Here is a 23,753-nt window from a genome sequence, read left to right on the forward strand (position 1 = left end):
CTCTTTTCTCTCTCTCTCATTCTCTCCCTTCAGCTCTCTTTCATTTCTCTCTCCCTCTCCCCCTTCTCTCTCTAATTTGTTTCCCTCTCTTTTCCCTCTCTCCCATTCTCTCCTTCCAGCTCTCTTTCATTGCTCCCCCCCTCTCTCTTTCTCCCCTTTTCTTTTCATCTTTTCCTTGTGCGTGCAAGCAAAATACTTTTCAGGGCCGGGATCACGGTGGCGGGGTCAGCGACTCCTTCTGCTGCCACCACTGAGAAGTGAATACCTGGCTCCGCTGCGGAGAAGAGCCACACTGTGCAGGAGACTCCTTAGCGCTAGACTCAGGTCAGTGCGAGCCACGGTCCCATTCCCCTCCTTCCTGAGCCAACACTAAAGAGTCTCCTGCACAGCGTGGCTCTTCTCCGCAGCACAGCTAGGTACTCACTTCTCAGTGGCGAAAGCAGAAGGAGTCGCTGTCCCCGCTGCCATGATCCTGGGGTATTTTGCTTGCACGCGCAAGAAAGAGATGAAAGAGAAAAGGGGAGAAAGAGAGAGAGAGAGAAATGAAAGAGAGCTGAAGGGAGAGAATGAGAGAGAGAGAAAAGAGAGGGAAACAAATCAGCACTAAAAGCCACCCCGTCCTCCCTCCCTTCCTCGCCACAACCTTCCCCCGAAAGCTTTTTCCCAAATAATACCAGCAGCCATTTCATCTCCACCAAAGTAAATACATACACGCACGCATGCGTGCCACACACACACACACACACACACACAAACACACCAAACAAAAAGTTCTGTGTGCCTCACCTAACTTGGGACTTTTCAGGCTTTTAAGCCTCGCTTAATTCTGCTTGAGCGATCATAAAACGCCTAAAAAGTCAGACTAGATGAGGCGTGCAGTTCTCCTGCCTCATAGTAGAGGGCACTTTTTAAGAGGCTTTTTTAAACAGTTAGGCAGTCATTCACGGTGAGGCAGCAGCTAGCGTCACCTCAGCACTTGTCTTTTTCCCTTTACATTTTTTTTCTTTTCATGATGAGAGCGGTGAGGCTGTGCCTCACCTGCAACTGCACGTCACTGGTTTGTACTACCCTACATGGCCTCATGTTCCCAGAACTTCCATCTTCCTTCTCTGCCATGCTTTGATCATTCCAGAACTTTTCCTCCTTGTCCCCAGCCACAGCCAACATCCCAGTACCACATATGCTACTTGCCCGTATGCTCAATGCCTTTTCTTCTCCTTTAACACAGTGTTTCTACTGTGACTGTTTCCAGTGCATGCATTTCCTTCTCTTCCCTCCTGAAGCCATGATCTGCAGTATACTAGATGATCTCAGCAGTACAAATCCCTGCCCAGTAGAGCATATTTCATGGGCCTACCTGCCCCATATTTTTTCCAACACTTTTCCTGCCTCCCCTCAGCTGCTGCTACTCGCCTGGGTTTTTCCCCATCTTAACCCTCCCCCACGGTTGGACATGGAGTAACCAGATTTCAGTCTATATCCTGAGTGAACTAGCTTTGTGTTGTTTTCTGTATAGACCAAACTTCCAAACCACATTTTAGTTTATGCATACTGTAGATTATTCTTCCATGTCAGGAGCAGTTCTTCCCATGCGAGTAGTAACTGAGACATGCTAGATTTTCTTGATGAACTTTGATATAAAAGAAGAGGTTCAGGAATATTAGAACAGATACGTCCAGTCAGAACAAAGTCCAGTTTAGTCCAGCATTTTGTTTCTTCACAATGGCTAACCAGATGCCTGAGGAGTCCTTGCAAGGAGGAAAAAGATACACACACTGCAGTTGTTCCTTTGCAGGTGATGAAGCATGTCATCACCAGTCTTGAAGTAACATCAAATTTAAAGACCAAAAGTCTTTGACAGATTATTATGAATTTATCCAATCTCTTTTTAAAGCCATCCAAGTTAATAGCTATTATGACGACTTGACTAATAATTGCGACAAATTATATACACCACCCAATTTGTCTTTTCTCCCAAGCTAAAGAGGCCCAACATTCCAGTATTTTTTTTTTTGTAGAGAAGACGTGCAACTAACTTGAGCATTTTGGTTGAATTCTTCTGTTTCGCTTTCAACTCTATTAAGTGCTTTTTCAAACATGGTGACCAGACAGTATTCGGGAGTCCAGATGCAGGCATACTATGTATTTGTACATAGGAACTCTAATGTTGGCATTTTTATTTGCAGTCCCTTTCAAAATAAATCCGTAGTGAATAATTTGCTTTTTAACATGTAACATGTCCACCAATTAACTCATATTTAACATTGGTCTATCTGTTAACAGTATTTTGGGACATAACTGCACTCTTCCAAACAAGATATTGCCCAACACAAATTACTTTTGTTTCATGGTTTAGTTGAAAGGTTATTTTACCAGCCATTGGATGTTATGTATCTGTAAGTTTTTGTTCAATTTCAGTTCAAGTAGAGGCTTCTCTCTTGCATAGGTTTGCTTGTCCCAAATCTTTTCCTAGTGCCCAAGAAATCTGAATCCTTCCAACTGACATCAGTGCACAGATAGCAAGTAATCTGCTTCTCTAGGCTAAAACATATAAAGAACAGTTGCTGGAATTGGGTATGTCTAGTTTAATGAAAAGAAGGACTAGGGTGACATGATAGCAGTGATCCAATGTCTCAGGGGCTGCCACAAAGAAGAGGGAGTCAAGCTATTCTCCAAAGCATTTGAGGACAGGACAAGAAGAAGGATAAGATGGAAACTAATCAAGAAGAGAAGCAACCTAGAAATGAGAAATTTGCTGACAGTTAGAACAATTAATCAGTGGAAAAACTTGCCTCCAGAAGTTGTGAATGCTCCAACACTGGAATTTTAAAGAAGAGATTGAACAAGAGGTGGGTTTCAAAAATTTTTAGAACCTATTCTGTAGGTGTGACCTATTTTGTGGGAGTGGCTCGGCAGTCATGTGACTGGGTGGGCGTGGCTTGGTGATCGTGTGACCGTGTGGGCATGGCCAACTTGGAAAATGTGGTGAAACTCACTTAACACTCTTGCTTAGCAACCAAAATTTTGGGCTCAGTTGTGGTCATAAGTTCTCTCTTTTCTTTACTTCCTTCCTTTTGTCTCTCCCTTTTTCTTTCTTTCATCTCTCTCCCACTTTCTTTTCCTTTCTTTCTCTTTCCTTTTTTTCTTTCTCTTTCTTTCTCTCTTTCTCTTTGTCTATTTTTTCTCTCCCTCTCCATCCATTCTTTCCTTCCTTCCTTTCTTGTGTGTATCTCTCCCCCTTCCTTCCTCTCCTACTTGCTCTCTCTCCCCCTCTCACATACACACACCCCTTCCTGTTATTTTCATAGATACATTCTATGAACGAAAACTGGTGCCCAATAAATCCCATGACCCCGGCATTCTGTGTCCTACAAGCCAATTCACAGAGCTCCCAATTCAGCCTCTTATCGCTCTGGGGTTAACCAAATATGGTTAGTCGTCCTGTTATCTCTTGGTCTTGGTTCCCACCTTTTTAGCATAGCGGCAGAGCGGGCTAATTTCAAATGGCTTTTTTCCCTTTTGCCAGGGGAGGCAGCGTTCCAGTATGAGGCCTCCAGAAGTTCAGGTACGGGAAGGCCTGCTAAATTTCATGAAGCAGTACGAGCATACCAGTGCATACCGGATGAAACCCACCCCTGGATTGAACAAGCATTTGTCTGAAATGCTATGCCTGAGCAGGGGTTGGACTAGAAGACCTCCAAAGTCCCTTCCAACTCTTATTCTGTTATTCTTTACAATGGCTAGAAGATGAAGGAAGTAAGACATTGTTGGGCAGGGATTTAAGATGTTATAGTGGATCAGAAATTAAATTACAACTGTCTTCAATGGAGTTGCTCCCAGTTGTACTGTGCAACTCATGTTCATATCATGTCAGTTATGACTTGGATAACACTAAAGCCTCTAAAAAGTGGCATTGCCTTCAAGAAAATACAGGTAGTCCTTGACTTATGACCACAATTGAGCCCAAAATTTATGTTGCGAAGTGAGGCATTTATTAAGTTATTTGTCCCACTTCATGAATTTTCTTGCCACATTTGTTAAATGAAAAGTATAGCTGTTAAATGAGTAACAGGTTAAATGAATCTGGCTTCCCCATTGACCTTGCTTGTTGCAAAAGGTGAGCACATGATCCGGGATGCTGGGAAACATCTGAATTTTGATCAGGTGACCATGGGGAATACTGCAACAGTCATATGAAAAACTGTCATAAGTCACTTTTTTAATGCCGTAAGTGATGGTCACTAAATGAACTGTTAAGTCAAGTTGTTAAGTCTTATAGTAAAAGTAGTAATACACCACTTAATATCAATGTGTTGGAACCAGTTAATGCAGAATGAAAATTAGCCCTTTTTAAAGAAGTAACTTTCTGATATCTTTATTTTGTAAATCAAATTGTGAATATGGAAATATTCGTAATGGCACCTGTTAACATAAGGCACCTGTAAATTATTTAGGAGAGGTAATAGGGCTTGAAAGCCAGAAGAGGGCAGGCAAGAGCCAAATTGCTAGTCCAGAGAAAGGGGTTTGACTTACACAAAAGGCCCCAGAGACAAAAGTAAGCTTTTTAAAGATAAAAGATTGTGGGAGGGAGGAGATCCTGTGGTTTAGTCAACAACTTTCATTCAAAACGGTATACACTTTCTGCATTTTCAAAATGAAAAGTTCCTTGTTGCTGGCACAATTGCACGGACATTCAAATGCAAGGGAGAAGTACTGTATTCAGCCCTTTTCCCAATGTCCACTGGACTCTTCTTTCTTTTAATGAAGTTTTGGGGAGGTGCTGCAATACAGCTTCATACAGGGAATTAATTCAAATTACTTACACAATTCATAAAATGCAACACAGAGACTTAACAGGTCTAAACTATAATAAAAATAGTAAAAGTACTTCTTTCAGAATCATAATGTTGCCCTAAGAGAAAAAACAATAACATTTGCTCTGAAATACTATAATACTACATTACTAGTATTAGTAATACTACTAATAATACTACAAAACTCCTTCAGAAGAAAAATTCACAATTAGGACAGCAGCAAGGAAAGTATGTTTTAACAGAAATCAACTTGTTCTCTACAATCTGGAACTTAAGAGACTGTTCTTATTAAACAGAAAGCTGGCTAGGGAATCAAATATGAAGGGACATGTTCAAAACGAAGGTCACATGGAGATTTAAAGGTTAAAAAAACCAAAGTCGGAGCCAATTTGTCTTGGAACTTCGGCTTGTAGAAAGCAAGAGAATTTATGCATTCTTAGGTTTATGATTATTTCTAGAAAGACACTACAGAGAAGTAAATATGCTAATACTTCATGTAGGTGGTGATGACATTTAAAGGTTAGGTGGGCCAGATTTAGACGTTTCCAATCTATAGGATATTGTAAGTTTTAAAAAGCCTTATTTGCCCCCAACAATACCTTGTGTTTTTAAATGCTTCCTACCCATTCCCAGCTGAATTAACCAGTTAATTTTACAAATGTATTAAAAACTATGTGTTGCATTAATTGTCAATCTCTAGCAGAAGGAATCCATTTTAATTGTCTCTAAACAGCATGGACTATTAAGGCGGTACTTTGCAAAAATGGAGCTTTTCTTTCCATGTACTCAGGAAACTCCCCTCCCCCAATTATACAGGCTTATTTACAATATTTTAGAAGTGGGCAGTTTTGAATCCTGCCAGATTTTGCTAAACTACAATTCCCAGAAGTCTCTGCCAGCACTGTAAAAGATGAAGGAAGCTTGAAGTGGTACATGATACATTACTTCGGTAGCCATGCCATTTTTCTATTTTCTATAGTTTCTTCATGCAGCCTTGCAATCTAAAAAACATGACACAGAAGGGAAGAGGGACAGGGAAAAAGTGGAAAGAATTAACATCATTTCCTAATAATAATTTTCAATTATAGTAATCTTTGTACAATGATTAACTGGGTACAGTTCAGTGACAGGAGCTGTTCTTTCCGCCAGGCCGATGAAATGTCCCTATTCTCCATTCCCTGTCCTCTTGCAGTTGAGGATAACAGAGAGAAAAACCAACTATAATGCTAAGTTTTAAAAGGAGCACCTTTTATGTTAAACCAGGCAGACCAAAGTCTGAAAACTTGTAACATGAAAGAAAATGAAGAAGGTAATGGTGATGATACTGACTTCATGATACTTTCCTGACCAAAAAGCAAGCCAAAACATGCAGTCTTCCAGATGAGTGGATTCCCAGCATCCCCAATCAATATAGTTAAGAGAGAAGGGAGCAGGGGTTCGCGTGAACCGATAATTCCAGCAATCAGTTAGCCCTGCCTACCCGCTGCGCTAGTCTGTCCTGTATTTCCTTTGAAGCGGATTGCCGCGCCTCAGCTTTTGCTTGCACTGGAGCTGCAATAGAAGGCAAGTTTTAGAGCTGTTTTGAAACAAACTGTGCGCACTCAGCAAAATGGGTGTTACACTGGTTGAAACCCACCACTGGACAGGAGATACAATTCAGCAAAATCTGGGGTCTTCACTGGTATGTCCATGTCAGTGATGGCTTGCAGGCGGTATGCCCCAGTATAGACGTACCGGAGCCAGCCCGGAGCACCGGATACCGGTACTGTACGGTGCTCCAGAGGGCCCCCCTCGCTCCTTACCTGTCTTTTAAGGCTTCTGCGCACGCGCATGATGCATACAATGCCTGCGCAATGCTCCGCTGAGCAGCTGGAGCATTGCGGAGGCTTGCGTAAGCCTTGCTGACAAGTAGGACACATGCACGCACCGCGTGCATGCATGTGGGTGATGCCGGGGCCTTTCCAACCGTACTGGTTGCAACGGAATCCGGAACCCACCACTGGCCTATGTGTTGCCTCCTGAAGAATGCAAAATAAAAAAGAGGTGACAACAATGTTTTACTCTCAAGTGAATATTTCCCTGACCTAAAATAATACAAACCAGAGGTGTCCAACTTTGTTTGCTGAAAAGTTCTGGAAGTTGCCAAGTTGGCAAGGTTGGACACTCATGATATAAACTGCAAGGAAGCAAGCAAGTCAACATAAATTTTGCTCTCATTTTATGAATAACCATAATTCTGAAAATAAACATTTTCAATTGCATAGTAGCAAGCAGTGCAGCTTAAAGATTTCTTTATTTTTATAAGCAATATAGATAGCAACATTAACACTACCGCAACATTAAAAGTACATGTTTTCTTTTTCCTTTTTACCATGCAATTCTACTTCTGTCAGCAAATTGAGCTGTGCCTTATTAATTCAAAAGATAACGAAATTATCAGTGTCTTTGCTTTTTTGCCATATTAAAAAGTCTAGCCTACTATTAAAAAGAATGAGATAGCTACTGCAAAAAGTAAATTTTGAAGGGGCGCAAAGAAGCAAACAGTGAGGACACCTGAATGAACTCCTCTTTGAGCCCATACCAGTACTGAAGTAAAATTCAAGTGCCAATCATTGCCTTTATTTATGAAATGAAAAGAAGACTCATCTGAACCTCAAGCCATGGATGCCTTAGCACAAGACAGGTTCTAACTGGGTGGCAGTTGAGACAGTAGCTCAGCCTTCCAGGATGCTGAATCCTCTCAAAGTTTTAACTCCCCAAATTTCCATTTTTAGTCTGGCCCATGAGAGATGAAGTCCACCGTTTCTGACAACAAAGACTTGAGTGCACATAATTTTCACGTTGAGACGGGGAAGGCAGGAGGGTGAGCATTCTTTCACGTTTTACGTCGTTTTGGGGAGTGACCAAATGGCAGGGCTGCAACCTTTACCGGCTGAGCTGGGCCAAGTTCCAAAACCAGTAACTGCCAGAAAGGGGCATTGTCTGAAGTTTTATAAGCTGGATGGTATGCAAATATCAGTGCAGAGAAGTTACTTCAATGCAGGAGTGTGTCTTTGTGTTAGCAGAACTTGTACCAGAGGAAAGCCTTCCAATGCTTTGTAATTCTGACTTTTGGATTCATTCCTTGTATTTCCTCCATGAACTTGAGTGTAATTTCCACTCGTTTTATTTGTGAAGTAGGTTAGGTTTGAGAAAAACTATTTAGGAATTTGACCTGGGCCTCCCTGACTTTTGTTTGAATCACAACTAAACTATGGTACCTTAATTCATATTTTGGTAATCAGAAGCCAATAAAGATTTTGCTAAGTTGCAGGCAAGAAATTGGAAGACCTTGAGGCCTCCTTAAGGCCTTTCTTAGGCATGAAAATCAGCTGGGTGATTTTGGGCCAGACCCTCTCACTCTCAATCCAATCCTCCTCACAGGGCTGTTGTGGGGAAAATAGAAAGAGGAAGGAGTATTATGTACAATATATAGGCCATCTTATGTTAACAAAAATATGCAGGTGAGGTTAAAAAAACCCTAATAATAAAAACGGGGTCCTCGTTTTCATTATTTTGTTACCTAGAGGGACTGCTTCTGTTTCTCCATTTTCCATCCTTATCCCTGAGAGAGTTTTCAAAGAATGCAAAAAAAGTGATTGATTAACAGAAGTGCCTGGATCCCACTAGTCAGATTTCATGATGTCACCAATGTCTTTTTCTACACAAAAAGGCTTTTCACCATCAAAAATTCATCAGAGGAACGGATAACCAGGAAAAGGTAGGTTGATTCTTCCATTTGTAGAGCAAAGTCTCATGCAGGAATGCATTTTGCATTTTGCAAAGTGCGACTAAATGAGAATTGAGGGATATGAAAAACAGAAGAGTGTTGTAGAAGCAGTGCTGGAAAGGCTGCTCCAAGCAGAGAACTTTCTTCCTTGGCTAGTGAAGTTGGAAGAACAAAAGGGCCTGGTGCTAGAAGCTGACTGCAGTTTCTTGAAGAATGTGATAAATATTGAATATCCTTCCCAGTTATGTTTTCTTTTCAAGGGAGAGAACGGGACGGATGAACAAAGAAGAGATTTTCTACCCCGCCTCTTAATTAAAAAGGGGGAAAGATGCTGCAATCTTTCTGATTGAGGGTCTGTCATCTCCCCCCCTAATTTTACCTGAGCTCTGGTTTCACCTCTCCCCCTCCCCACTGATCAGGTTACATAAAGGTTAGGGAGGCACTTTCAGATCCAACTCAGCCGCTGGGAGAAAGGAGGCTGGTGTACTCCTCTCTCCCCATGCCTCTGCCTCAGCACATGAGCGCCCCTTTACTGCATGAGCTCTAGGCATGGGGTCAATTTGGTCCCTGAAGTCTTTTAGCCTCATGAAAAGCAGAATGTCAAGGCAGCTGTGGCAAGAGTTCAAGAGCAGGAATGTCCCTTTTGACCCTGAATGTCCTATCCCCTTCCTGCAGTGTCTCTTCTGGAAAAGACAACTTCAAAACAGAAGCACTGTTTGGTAGATCATGGTGGTGGTGGTGATGATGATGATGATTTATATAAATAAACAAGCAAACGAAAGCGAGAAGCCACAACAGCCCGTTCCTGAGGAGGCTGGGCAAAGCAACTCAGGGTTGCCAAGTTTTGGAAGGAAGGAGCAGGCGTTTTAAATGGTTCCCTTTCTTTTCAAGGCATGGACTTTTTCTGGTTGCTGGGCTGTTTGTTCTTGGCAGACGGGCCCCTTCGCCACCACCACCACCCAAAGAAGAATGGGCATCTGGGACCCGTTTCAAGTGGACTTTAATTTGTCTTAATGAAACTCACAGCAGTAAAGCTTCAAGCGCCTCCTCGGCGTAGTTACCACATACCAATCCCTCGCCCTCGGGAAGCCAACCAGCGCCTCCCGCCTTGCCCAGCGCGCCCAAACGGGGAGAGAGACGTTCGTGTCCTGTTAGCGTAGCATGAGTGACCCCTGGAAAACTGCGGTCTCCGATTTAGTTGCCGGTCTTGACCCGCAACTAAAAATTAACTAGTAGTTAAAAAAAAAAAAACCTACCACCGGGAAAGGGAAGATTGATGGAGGATTAAAAAAAAAGTTGTTGCAAACTCATAGAACTAAGCAGAAAACGGGAGGGGGGGGCTGTCAATGATTGCGCTCTCCATGGAGACCCGAAGACCAATGAGAAGGGCAGAAGCTGTTTATAGAGGCGGAGCGTCTCCATGGCATCCAGAGAAGCCTTTTCGAGCAGCTACTTATTGACAGTCATTCTGTTGCTTACAAATCACAGTACCTTTGGGATAAAAGGGCTCTGGCAGCCTTAATAATTTATCCGACGGGAGAACAGTAGAAACCCCCCCTCTCTCCCCCTCCCCTTTTTCTTCGTTACCCCACCGAAGAGCCCCCGTTTAGCTGTGAACCTTTGGCTGCGGTGGGGGTTTCTTCATAGGAGCAGGTAAGAGGACGGGATTATTTATTTATTAGGCTGGCTAAGAAGAGGGACGTTTAGGTTTCTTACCCCCCATTCTATTGGGAGGAATATAATTTCTCCTTCCCATCAAATTGGGATCGTGGGTTGATCCCTGAATCAATGATCAAAAGAGCAAAAACCTTCATTTCAAGGGAGTGGAGGAGACCTTATCTAGAGGTAACGATCTTGGTCGTATATTTGGGATTGGGTTCCTGTGTCTTTAACACGAAGGTGTTTGGCATGGCTTTCATTTCTTAGTTCTGGATACTGTACACCTAAATACAAGTATTTATTGCTGTTGTATGTGGTTGATTTCCCCAGTTAATGGTACCATTGTAACATATCAGCACCCCCTTAAAATTGCCCAGAAAACTTATAAGAAACTGTGAGTCAGCTAAGATGATCTTCTAGTTTGTTTAAATTGTCTAAGTATCATCTGTGGAAATAATTTTCAAACTGTTCAACTGAGGCGGAGGTTGATTGCATAATGAGTTCTGTATTGAGGTACTTTCAGCAGCAACAACAAAAAACTTCCCCATTTGTATTGGATGTTGTATGCCCAGGATAGGATTGGCAGTTCTATCCATTGTGAAAAGAATTTATACAACCAATACTTATTAATTGGGATGATGGAAGATATGTTCATTCAATTATTAGTATTATTGTAGGGCAGCCCTAGTCATATCTACTTAGAAATAAATATCACTGCATTTAATAGGGCTTATTCCCAGGTAAGTGTATATAGAATTGCTGTCTTAAATATATGTGTTCATATCTCCATTCGTTTTTTCAAAGATGATTTTCACAGGGGGGAAAAAGAAAAACAAATGTTTATCTTTTACTTTATCACTCAGCATGAGTGATAAAGTAAAAGATAGAAAGAAGGAGCCAATTTTGGAATTTCTGAATTTAAAGAAATTGTTACAATTTCTTGAGAGAAATATCAGGGATTATTTCAGTGGTATGTTTCTTTCTGTGTTTTGATAGGAACAAAGCTGTTCACACTCTTGGCAGTTCTGAAAAAAACCTCACTACAAATGGAATTGGTTGATTTCCACCCAAATTATCACTTGGCCTATATAAAGCTAGCTACTATACTTGAGAAGGATGACTTGATTTGATTTGATTTGAGAGGGTGACTCCATTCTCTAGGGTTACATCCAGTATATATTTGGCTCCTGTGCTTTTTGATGTTTGGCTGGGAAGCAACTTGTTCAAGTGTGCATCTGTGTGCTGCCTGGTGGTTAGGGACCTTGAACGTCTTCATATTATTGTTTCAGGATTGTTCCCTTACCCATCCTCCCCGTTCTTTTCCAATCCCCCCCTTCCTGCTCTCCCACAATTCCTGAATGTTGGACCTGCCTATTTTGGCTTCTACTGGCATGACTGACGGCTGGCTAAATATGCAGTCAGAGGAAGAAAAAAGTCAGGACAACAGCATGATGGATTCGGGCAACCTGGACGACAGCTTGACCAGTCTACAGTGGCTTCAGGAATTCTCCATCATCAATGCAAACATGGGCAAGTCATCCTCTTCCCTATGCAGCACAGATCCTCATGGTTATCACAAAATACCTGGCTCAGCTGCACCATGTTCTCCCCTAGCTGGTGATCCAGCTTGCATGGGAATGCCCCATACCCCTGGCAAGCCAATTTCCTCTTCCACATCCAGGACTGCACATCTACAAGGCCAGCCACTAGAAAACATAGATTACAAGACCAACCCTCATGTGAAACCTCCTTACTCTTATGCTACCCTCATCTGTATGGCAATGGAAGCAAGCAAGAAAACAAAAATCACCCTCTCAGACATCTATAAATGGATTACTGATAATTTCTGCTATTTCCGGCATGCTGACCCTACATGGCAGGTAGGTGACTAGGAAAATGTCTGTTTTAGCAACTGTATTTTGAATAAGACACCTACTTATGTATGGGAAGGTATAGTGCCTGCGTACTTCAATAGTTTTGAATTAATGACTAGCTTTCCATTCAAAATGCATCCAACAGTAGTAATGGCTTATTATAATTGTCCTGAAAATTTGTCTACGACTTTCAGTGCAATTCCTTTGCATGCTAGATAAATCAGGTTAAATCAGGAGCTTAAGAATAACTTCTAAAATTACATGTTCAGGGACTTCAGAAGCAATTGTGCTAGATCTACAAACAGTTTTTAGCACTTTTAAGTTATAGTTAGCTTTTTACTTTTTGGACCAAATTTCCTCAAAAAGTAACATACTTCTTTTTTTTCCAGTTTTGCCATTTTATATGAGAACCATGTTGATAAATTTTCTGGCTGTAGGACACTCTTCTGAGAGTAGAATAGATTTGTTGACAACCCACCATGACATTAGAAAGCAACCAACGGCACTTAGTGTTCGTGCTGAACCTTTCTCTGTTTCCTTCTCCCTTGAGTACAATTACTGTTGCTCGGTGTGTTTCCTATTGAAGTGTTTTGCTTGGAGTAAGCACTTAGTAGCACAAGCGATTGTTGTAAATGAGAAAACAAAACAATATAAACAGGCATGTTCTTCCTTTAAAGGTAGTAGTTATCCATTATCTTCCCATTGAAGGATAAACACTGTGGATTATTCAGAGGCTAATTGTTGTAGTTATAGAAAACAGACAAACACAATCAGAATGCCAATATAAAAAATCATGTCCAAATACAGCCTTCCCCAAGTTGTCCACATATGTCAAATTGCAATTCCCATAATCCACAAGCTACCTGGGAAGGCTGTTGTAGACAATATACAGAAAATATGGTGAAAGTGTGTAAGAGAAAATGAGGGATGAATAAAGAAATAAAAGTGGAAAAATGAAATGTAGTGGACAAGACAAGTGCTAAGTAGTTTAACTGTGGTTTATTTTAAAAAAAATACAAAAGGATAAGAAATCAGATAGTGATTCTCACAATGGCCAGGTCTATTTATTGTATAAACCAGTATGCCTTCGACTGCATCCACTGATTCAGCCACCATTGGGGTACAAAAAATGTCGCCTGTCACCCTTCCTTCTATGGGATAGGAGGCAAACCAAGATTTTAAGTCTTGCATAGACTAATAGCATTATTTTCAAACCTCAAACACTTCTGTTCTGATTCCCTTTCTGATAAAAGGCATCCAAAGTGTGTTGTACAAAGACTGGAGAAGGCCTTAAGCCAATGGAACACTTCTAGGGTTTCTTCTCCAACTGTCTTTGATTAGTAAACAAAGTACAGTTTACTGGAGTCATTGCACCATAAACTATTATTTATAACCATGTTGGCTGGGTTCACACAATACACTGAACCCCAAGCATACACATTATGACTTAGAATAATATGTCAACTGTGCATCTAAAAATTGCGTGGAAGCTATTACCGCTCTGTCATACACTGGATGCCTCTAATCCATTCAGTCACTAATATATGTAGATATCCAAAAGATAAGACAATTATCTACAGGGAAAAGAGGCCAGTTAATTTTTTTCCCCCCCAGGGATATATTTTTTAGGAAGGATTATTGAACCCTAATGTTAACTAAAATGCTTTTAGAATGTTTAGGCTTTTGAATGCTGATATTACACTGGCCCAAAGAGAAGGCTGTTAGCTTTGCCATTAACATATTGCTGTATCTTGAAATATCTCGATTCTCCATAAGAACCTGGAAATGGCAACTTGCTATAAAAAGCAGTCCATATTCAGCTTCTAGTGCTCAATTTTTATATTCCAGATTTTGGTTTGTCATAAGCAGGAAAAACCAGGTTAACGCCACTGTAATCAAGAAAACTTTAAAGCAACCATCATTGCTGGTTATGGAGTGAGTTGGAACAGGGGAAAGGAAAGCACACATTAACTGGTAATCTGACCTAAGGAAGATTCTTTTTCATCCCTCCCCCCCCCTCTCCTTCCTTTAATTCATCGGAGAGGGAAGATCAAAAGCTCTGGCTATATCAGTTATATACGAGGGAAAGAGCTGGATGCCATCTGGTGTTCCACAGGACTGAAGACGAAGAAAGATGCGAAAGAATTAGTAATAAGCATGTGAGAAAAGATACTGGGAGAAAATAAGGGAACAGAAGCGATGGGCTATTTTATTCGACACAAGAACAGCTCAAAACGGTTTGTTTCCTGAAGCAGAAAACAAGATGGCATCCTCCCTCATTCCATGTAGAAGCCAACTGAACTTACAGTTGAATCTTATGTCAGTACTGGTCATAGCCACTTTCATCAAAGAGTCAGTAGTTAGGAGTGCCCAGAAGGAACAGATAGGAATCTGCCATATACTTTTTTGAATCTCCAATTACTACCATAGCTGTCACACCTAATCCTATTCTTGATTCTGTGTGATTTGTTAAAATATACTTGAGCCAAAGTGAAGTAAATAGGAAAACCAGAAAAGACCAAGTAAGGGGTAATAGCCAGATCTTTTCTAATGCACTTATTCAATTTTGGCTGAATGCTATATAAGGAGACATGGTACATCTCGTTTATTTGTAATTTCAATGCTTGTAGAAGTGTAGCTTATTATTATTATTATTTTATTTTTTATTTGTCTTGTATGCCGCCCACTCCCAGAGGACTCCGGGCGGCTCACAAAAGACAAGGGAAAGCATCACAATAAATTCACTATTTGTTGAGTAAGTCATTATGGATTTACACATTACTTTAAGACATAATTTATAAATCCAAGCCGCTAAGTTCGTATAATGCACAGCAAAGCCAGACAAATAACATAATTTAATTTAGTGTATACGATTCCTGCCTGTGATTTGCCCACATTTCCCAGTAGAAGATGGATACTTAAAAGCCAACATAATACAAGCAAAAATCTTTTTAATACCATCCCCAATTAATCTCAACCAAAATAAAATGTGTTTCATTCAGGCATTCTTGTATCCGACTTCCCTTATATTTGTAAAATTACAGATTAGGGTGTAATGTTGAATCTCAGCATAGCAGAGAATCTCAGAGAAAACCGCTAACATTTTCTCTTTTTGTAACTAATTAGTAGTAAGTCAGTTGCTGGATATTATAGTGAAGATACCAAAGGTGAGTAATACAATTTTATTGCCTGTCCAAAGATACCAACACACCACTTGAAATTCTTTCCAACACCCTCACAGATGTCCAAATTCAACCTAATTTCTGAAGTGCGACCAATTGACTATGGTCAGTCTTTATTCTATGGTTGCCACTATGCTGCCAATAATGACTTTGTTGTAATATATTGAATAATTCCTATCCTGATCACAAAACAACTATTTCATATATGCACTTGTTTTCCTTCATGTCATGAATTCCCACTATGGAAGAAGGGTGTAGAGATTCCTCGTGTAAGACATTTATGTCAGTAAATTGTTCTTATTTGGTGATATTACTGGGATATGTGTTCCTGTAAGTTTGTTTTTGAAGATAAATCTATGATAATTTATTTGTTTTATCTATCTACATACAGGAATGTCATGTCTTGGGCTGATTGACATTACTTCCGACCTATTAAGAGGATGCATTTCTTTGAGAAAGTTTTAAAAAGAACTTTCTGCTCATCTCTATGTCCCTCTATATCCTGATATGGCCATAAGCAGCTTCCTACTACTATCATTCATCCATATATGCAAACATATATATTTATGTAATTTTAGGTAGATCCCAACAAAATATATAATCATCAAATGAACTTTGATCTCTTAAGTAGAGGGCTTCTTACATCAAGAAGTCACCCGCCAGGTGATGTTGGCTCCCTTCCATATTGGACTCCCTTTGGTCCCAAAGTCTAGAGTGTACCAGTTCCCTAGTCCTAATTTAATATGTCCTAAATTAAATCTAAATTAAATTAAATCTGAACAAATTCCATATATCTTTAAGTGATAAAAATGTTAATCTGTTGAAATTTCTGGAGTCACATAATTTGTTTTTTCAGTAATTTGTTGGAAAACCTGCATATATACTGTGGATAAAATTTTTAGGCTTAAAGGAAATCTGGAATATTCTTGAAAAAGCCTTTTTATAATATTGCTGTTTTCAATATTGAAAGTAACACTTACATGTAACATATAATAAATATTATATGTACTCTTCAACATCTTCATCAGTGATTTGGATGAGGGGATAAATTGGGAACTCATCAAATTTGCAGATGACACCAAGCTGGCAGGAATAACCAACACTACAGAAGACAGGCTTAAGATACAGAAGGATCTTGACAAACTTGAACATTGGGCACTATCTAACAAAATGAAATTCAATGGTGAAAAAAGTAAGGTTCTACATTTAGGCAAGAAAAACAAACTGCACAGGTACAGTATAGGTGGTACCTTGCTCAATAGTAATAATAGTGAGAGGGATCTTGGAATCCTAGTGGACAACCATTTAAATATGAGCCAGCAGTGTGCAGCAGCTGCTGAAAAAGCCAACACAGTTTTAAACAGAGGGATAGAATCAAGATCACGTGAAATGTTAATACCTCTTGGTAAGGCCACACTTGGAATACTGCATTCAATTTTGCTCACTACGATGTAAAAAAGCTGTTGAGACTCTAGAAAGAGTGCAGAGAAGAGCAACAAAGATGATTAGGGAACTGGAGGCTAAAACATATGAAGAGCAGTTGCAGGAACTGGGTATGTCTAGTTTAATGAAAAGAAGGATTAGGGGAGACATAATAGTAGTATTCCAATATCTCAGGGGTTGCCACAAAGAAGTGGGGAAAGTCAAACTATTCTCCAAAGCACCTAAGGGTAGAACAAAAAGCAATGGGTAGAAACTAATCAATGAGAGAAGGAACTTAGAACTGAGGAGAAATTGCCTGACAGTTAGAACAATTAATAAGTGGAACTACTTGCCTCCAGAAGTTGTGAATGCTCCAACACTGGAAGTTTTAATGATGATGTTGTATAACCATTTGTCTGAAGTGGTATAGGGTTTCCTGCCTAGGCAGGGGTTGGACTAGAAGACCTCCAAGGTTCTTTCTAATTCTGTTCTATTCTATTCTATTCTATTCTATTCTTTTATCATTGTTTTAACTTTGTTATATGTAGCCCATAGCCACTTTTTGTATGTTAGTTGGCTGTGTAAATTAGATGATAGATATATAGAAGATAGATAGATGATAGATAGATAGATAGATAGATAGATAGATAGATAGATAGATAGATAGATAGATATATGATAGAAGATAGGTAGATGATAGATATAGACAGATACTAGAGATAGATAGATAGATAGATAGATAGATAGATAGATAGATAGATAGATAGATGATAGATAGATAGATAGATAGATGGATGATAGAGAAGGAGGGAGACAGACAAATAGATGAATATAGATAGATAGATGATAGATAGATAGATAGATAGATAGATAGATAGATAGATAGATAGATAGATAGATAGATATGATAGAGATCGATAGATAGAAAGATAAGATAAATAGATCAATAGATAGATAGATCAATAGATAGATGGCTAGATCGATAGATCTATTTAAAATTTAAAAAATGAAGATATGTAGAAAACTGGAAATAACCTATAAAGTAGCCATGAACTTGGCAGAATAGCATCATAATAATGCAAACATCACCTAAAGCTCCCATAGTTGTTATATAGGTGACTAAATGAGGGACTCAGATTTTTGTTAATGGCTGACACAAGTTTTCAGAATCAAAATTTATATTCTGTTTACAGAACAACTACTACTAGAATATGAGTAAAGGGCACAAAGCTAAAAATTAATGAACATTAAGTACAGTACCAGGTTTTTTAGCATATTGCCAGATGTTTAAATCTCCTAGCTTCCCATGAGATTCTTACAGAACAGAGAGATGCTATGTTTTTTTTAAGAATAAATAACATACGTGAACGCTAACATTTGCAGAGAGAGATGGGAAAGAAAAGCTTGATCTTATGGGTATGTGCAACCTGTTAGATTAGACACCTGTTTCTCTCTTTTTCCTTTCTTTCTTGATAACATTCAGTATCTCTTTGCAAAGATGCAGGTGGTTTGGCTGATAGTTGCAGGGAAAATTATAAAAATGCTAATTAGCTGTGGCACAAGCAGCTGTCAACGGCCCAGCAAATTTGAAATGACTCTAAGGCAAGGGAAGGGAGTATTCACTGACCCTTATAAGATTTCATTATACAATAAATTCTAACTCATCCAAGATCAGTTTGTTTGCAATAATTTATCTCTCTGTCTCTCTCTTTCTCTCCCCCCCCCCTCCACTGGTGTCCACATTCTCACCCGTCTCACTAACTCCCATTCCTGTAAATACAGACTCCAAGTCAAAATGTCAGGCCTCCCATCAGCAGGGCAGGCGGAGGAGTGGTGGTGGGGAGATGGAAGGAGATTCCTGTGGGAGTCAGTTGTATGTTTTGGAAAAGAGCCAAGATACCCAGGGAATTCAGCCTGGAGGAATAGATTTTTATTTAGCCCTCCAGGCATTCAAGTCCTGCTTTTGCTCTTTGGCAATAAGGATTATGGATGAATAAGCATAAAGATATCTAGGCAACATTAAAAAAAAATCCACACACAATCCTCCACCATATCCAATCTCTTAACACCCTCCTGGCTTTGTGTACTGAAAGACCAAGTTATTTACTGGATAACTGAATTTCTTTGGGGATTGGGCTCCACCACTCTAGACACATTCTTTCTTTTGTAAAATTGGAAATGTCTCTTTTGAGGATCAGTCTCTATTGAGGTTCTTGATCATTATGATTTTGCATTTTGATTGTGAACACGAGCACCATTTTGTGTAAAGCTCAACAAAATGATTAGATGATCTTTGGATGCCCGAGATGTAGCACAGAGGGGTGCAGATATAATTCAATAGGCAAGCAAGTGGGTAAAATAAGTGTTCTTTATGTGGGCCCGCCTGTATCTGTGGCTCAGTGGCTAAGATGCTGAGTTTGTTGATCAGAAGGTTGGCAGTTCAGCAAATCCTTAGTGCCGCGTAACGGGGTGAGCTCCCATTACATGTCCCAGCTTCTGCCAACCTAGCAGTTCGAAAGCATGTAAAAATGCAAGAAGAAAAATAGGAACCACCTTTGATGGGAAGGTAACAGTGTTCCCTGTGCCTTCGGCGTTTAGTCATGCCGGCCACATGACCATGGAGATGTCTTTGGACGGCGCTGGCTCTTCAGTTTTGAAATGGAGACGAGCACCGCCCCCTAGAATTGGGAACGACTAGCACATATGTGCAAGGGGAACCTTTACTTTTACCTGTATCTGTCCTGGATTAAACTAAATCCAACAGTACATTGTTCTTATCTGTAGGGCCACAGCACATTAAAATAGCCCAGATGTATTTCGGGGTGGGGGTGGAATCTGATAATGCTGGCTTTCTGGCCATCATGTAATTGTAATAGATATTTAGCTAGTCTTTTTACTCTCTAGTGTTGTGAGAGCAAGGAAGTTGCTTTCCCCCCCAAACTGAAGGTATGGAATGAAGATTATGTTTTCCATTCCGTTGTAAATTGCTGTGGTTATGCATACCTAAAATCCATGAAACAGGAACTGTGAATTCACCAGTGACTCCTGAAAACAGACAGCCCTGACTCACACTGGGCACTAATCTAAGATTTGTTTTGATTAAAGTTACATTTTCTTCCCTGGCAATTTACAGCATCTTTTAGGTTCTCCCAAACATCATTGTGCCAAAGTTACAACTGCAAGGACAGGCATTATATCACTTCAGCCACACTTGGGTGACACTATGAAGATACTTTATGGCACTAGTGAGGAAATCAGCTTGATGTGATTTTTTAAAATGACTCCACCTTAGGTGATAAAACAAACCACGGTTTATTTTTTTACAGCAAAGCTGGTCTTGAAATTGACTGAATGAATGACTGGTTTAATCATAGCAAGTAATAGTTGAACCCCGGATTAATTGTTTTCATTTTCTACCCATGTTTCTCATCAAAATAGAGAAGTATGTGGCAGTACATATTAGCCACCAGAGAAACCACTCCTCGGAATAAAGGAAGCCTGCTTGTTTCTCCCCAAAAATTTCTCATTCTTTCTGGCAGCCACATTCTCACACATATTGAGAGGTTAAACGGAGAACCACACACAAAACTCCAGAGACACAAAAGCAAAGAGCCCACTATACAAAAAAAGAGAAAACACCTCTCACGCACAGACTGGCAGATTAATTCTTTACTGCTGCTGGGAAGTAGGGAAGCATCTGTATTCTGGCAGAAGAGAAGAAAAGGCAACAAAGCAAGAATTGGCCAGGCGAACCAGAATTATTTTACTTCTCTGCCAGATTGGCACTGGCTTATTCAACAAATCATGGTTTAGTTTTATTTTTGCATGCAATTTTAGAGTCCATTAGAGGTAAAAAAAAAAAGCTCACTTATACTTTATTTTCCTTAAGTTACAAGACATAAACCTAACCTTAATTTAAAGAAATAATACTGGCTGTGGTTTCTATTTCTGTGCACTAAATCATTTCTTACTTTTTAGTAAGGGATGAAATATGGGGGGATTTAAAAAAAACACACAACATCAACCCCTCTTTTCAGTAAAGTACAGAAATATACAACCATAGAATTATATTTAGAAAATATGAATGTAGGACTGAGTTGTTTAGCTGAAATTTATATATTTGCCAGTATGAAGGATAAGAACTAGTATCACTTTAATATTAGAAATATGAGGTTGAGAAGAGTGAGATCCTCCTTATGTTTTATAATTCAGTCTTTGTCTCAAGTCATTAATTTGAATTTAAAAACTTGTTTAGTTGCTTAATCTTTTTAAACAATGTATAATTTAGGAAGAGTGGTTTTCAAAATTCTGAAGTATTAGAGACATAAGTGAGCTGCAGGTTGAAGGTTCCTTAAGCAGTTAAAACAGGTATAAACCTATAACTCAGGTGGAAAATGTCTTTTTCCCATAGTTCATTATTAACTTGCATTTTAAGATAATCAGCCTGGAAAATCCATCCTACCTGTACAATAGAAAGCAAATAAAGCCTGGATACCAATATTCTGTTTGACTTTTCTTTCGTTTAACCTTAAAAACAGTTGCTAGTGATATACAAAATTATTTTTCATTTAATAAATCTTCTAGAAAATTAAATTACAGAGAAGCAAAGTCCATCTGAAAAAGCTTCCAGAAGAGCAGAAGAGCAACTCAATAGGGGAACCAATTCCTCAGAGAGATAATGGACTTTAGTATGGAATCAGAGGATAATAACCCTCTTATTTGCCTGAGATGTTTTAATTTCAGCTCCTGCAATACGCAGGAGATTGTACTCAATGGCTAAATGGCTTTTACCCTAGTTCACTTGCAGGGCATCCACTAAAAACACAATATGAATTTAACCCATTCATTAAAAGATATGCTGGTTAATCTTAAAGACAATGATCTTCAGATCCTTCTAGTTTGGTATGAGTAATGTACTTGTTAAATAATGAACCAGATCTGTTTTAGCTTGTAGACCATTTCAGGGTTCCATCTTTCCTTTGGAGCAGAACATAGTAATCCCAAAGGGTCTATATAGTCAACTGCATTCATGTCAGTGGAGAGAGGTGCCCTACAAATTATCACCCTTTACAGAACAATTCATATTAAGCTTTGCCTTTTAAATTTCAGAATTCCATTAGGCACAACCTGTCCTTGAATAAGTGCTTCATCAAGGTGCCCCGAGAGAAAGATGAACCGGGAAAAGGTGGCTTCTGGAAGATTGATCCTCAGTACGCAGACAGACTGATGAACGGAGCTTTCAAAAAACGCAGGATGCCCCCTGTGCAGATACATCCAGCCTTTACCGGAAGAATCCAACAGGATGCAAGTTCCAATTCTTCAGCTCACCAATCGGCAACCTCTTGGAAAAACAGCAGCATCCTGAAGATCAATGTAGAGTCCCAGCAGCTGCTCAAAGAATTTGAAGAAGTGACCAGTGACCAGAACTGGAACCCAGCAGATGGAAAAATGAGCCATAAACGCAAGCAGCCGCTGCCAAAACGAATGTATAAGGCAGCCCGCTTCTCCAGCTCCCCTATGCTTACTCAGGAAGAACAGACAGAGCTTGGCTCTCTCAAAGGTGATTTTGACTGGGAGGCTATCTTTGATACCACCTTAAATGGTGATTTCTCTACCTTTGAGGATCTAGAAATTACTCCTCCAATCAGCCCGATAACCAGGGATGTAGACTTGACAGTGCATGGAAGACATATCGATTGCCCACAGGAGTGGTGCCCAGCTGGGCAAGATTACGTGCTCACAGAATCTAACCAGAGTAGCTTGGACTTTGATGAAACATTTATTGCCACTTCTTTTCTTCAGCATCCCTGGGATGAAGGGAGAAATGATTACCTCTCAAATTCTGTCAACATGGATCCACTATTTGAACTCAGTGACCCTTCTTTGCAAACAGAAATGAATGACTGGAGCAATGCTGGGTGTCTTTAATGAAAGACCGTTCCCTGATTGGAAGGTTCAAGATTAACCAACTCTTAAGAACAAGATGGTCCCAGAGCTGCAGGACTTGACAAAAGAAAGAATCCATGACCAAATGAGACAGCTTTAGTATTGGGACCTGCTGTCTCACTGAAAAGTTAGGGTGGGTGGGAAAAGAAGATCTGGATAATTGGGGCTGGATGTATCTCAAAGTAACACATTTGATATGGGGAACACTATACCCCAACAGATAACAAATAATAATAATACAGTGTCTATTTGTGTTCTTTTAAAGAAATACAGGTTTTTTTTCTATTTGGGGCTAGAGGGAAATGAAAAGAGGATAATTTCTTTGTGGGAGAAGGGAGGACATTTGAAGAGGTTGGAAGAGCAGGCCTTTTCTGATGATTAGCGTATATTAGATCATTGACCGTTTCCTCTTCCTTCCTTCTTTCTTTCCTTTCTTGGGTAAGTGTGCTTGTATTTGTTTTTCCCAGGGAAGATTGCTAGCTAAAACATGGGACAATCTAGCAGGCAAGTACAATTTCCATCTCTGTTCAAGGAGTTGCAACCACCTGTCTACCACACTAGATCAATTTAGATTTTAGTTTTAAAATATGTTTATATATGCTGTGAAATAAATCAATAGGTCAAGTTGTTTCCAGCTTTTAAAACAGAAGCTATTATCTATCTATAGACCTGTAATGGAAGTTATATTTTTAGCTACAGAGGGCACAATCAGTAGAGTATTGGGTTGGGTAGGGAGGGAAGACTATTTGTAATAATGGAAATTCAGATTGAAGTGTATCAAATGCTTGTTATTCAGAGGGAAATATAATACATACTTGGGAACATCTGCCACTAGATTTTTTTAAAAAAATCTATACATGAGACTTGATTTACTCTAGATGTTCCTTTTTACTTATTTTTGTATCTAAAATACTTCTTGACTGACTCTGTATGCTGTAATACCTAGACATAAAAGTCAAAGTAGGTAAACCCTCTGATGTTAAAGTTTATTTTAAAAACATTACACCTTTTTAGAAGTAGAAGCTTATGAAGGGATTTGTGGCATGCTTCAACAACTCAGTCACCAGCTCAGTTGGCTGATTATGTA

General features: G+C 39.6%; 1 protein-coding gene across 2 annotated transcripts; it reads left to right on the top strand.

Moving 5' to 3' along the window:
* The first annotated feature begins 8,311 nt into the window (after nucleotides 1–8,311).
* Nucleotides 8,312–23,237, top strand: FOXJ1 (forkhead box J1). 2 transcript variants are annotated; one of them, XM_087709894.1, is made up of 3 exons: nucleotides 8,312–8,574; nucleotides 11,532–12,122; nucleotides 21,830–23,237. In XM_087709894.1, exons 2-3 carry the CDS (start codon nucleotides 11,601–11,603, stop codon nucleotides 22,646–22,648), a joined length of 1,341 nt encoding a protein of 446 aa, XP_087566020.1. In that variant the 5' UTR covers nucleotides 8,312–8,574; nucleotides 11,532–11,600; the 3' UTR covers nucleotides 22,649–23,237. The 2 variants fall into 2 exon arrangements, with proteins under 2 accessions (XP_087566020.1, XP_013914929.2); XM_014059454.2 differs by lacking the exon at nucleotides 8,312–8,574 and adding an exon at nucleotides 10,089–10,236.
* Nucleotides 23,238–23,753: the final 516 nt, after the last annotated feature.

The sequence above is a fragment of the Thamnophis sirtalis genome, unplaced genomic scaffold (genome assembly GCF_051295495.1).
Source record: "Thamnophis sirtalis isolate CommonGarterSnake01/CBP01778 unplaced genomic scaffold, rThaSir2_p1.2 scaffold_3, whole genome shotgun sequence".
Taxonomy (NCBI): domain Eukaryota; kingdom Metazoa; phylum Chordata; class Lepidosauria; order Squamata; family Natricidae; genus Thamnophis; species Thamnophis sirtalis.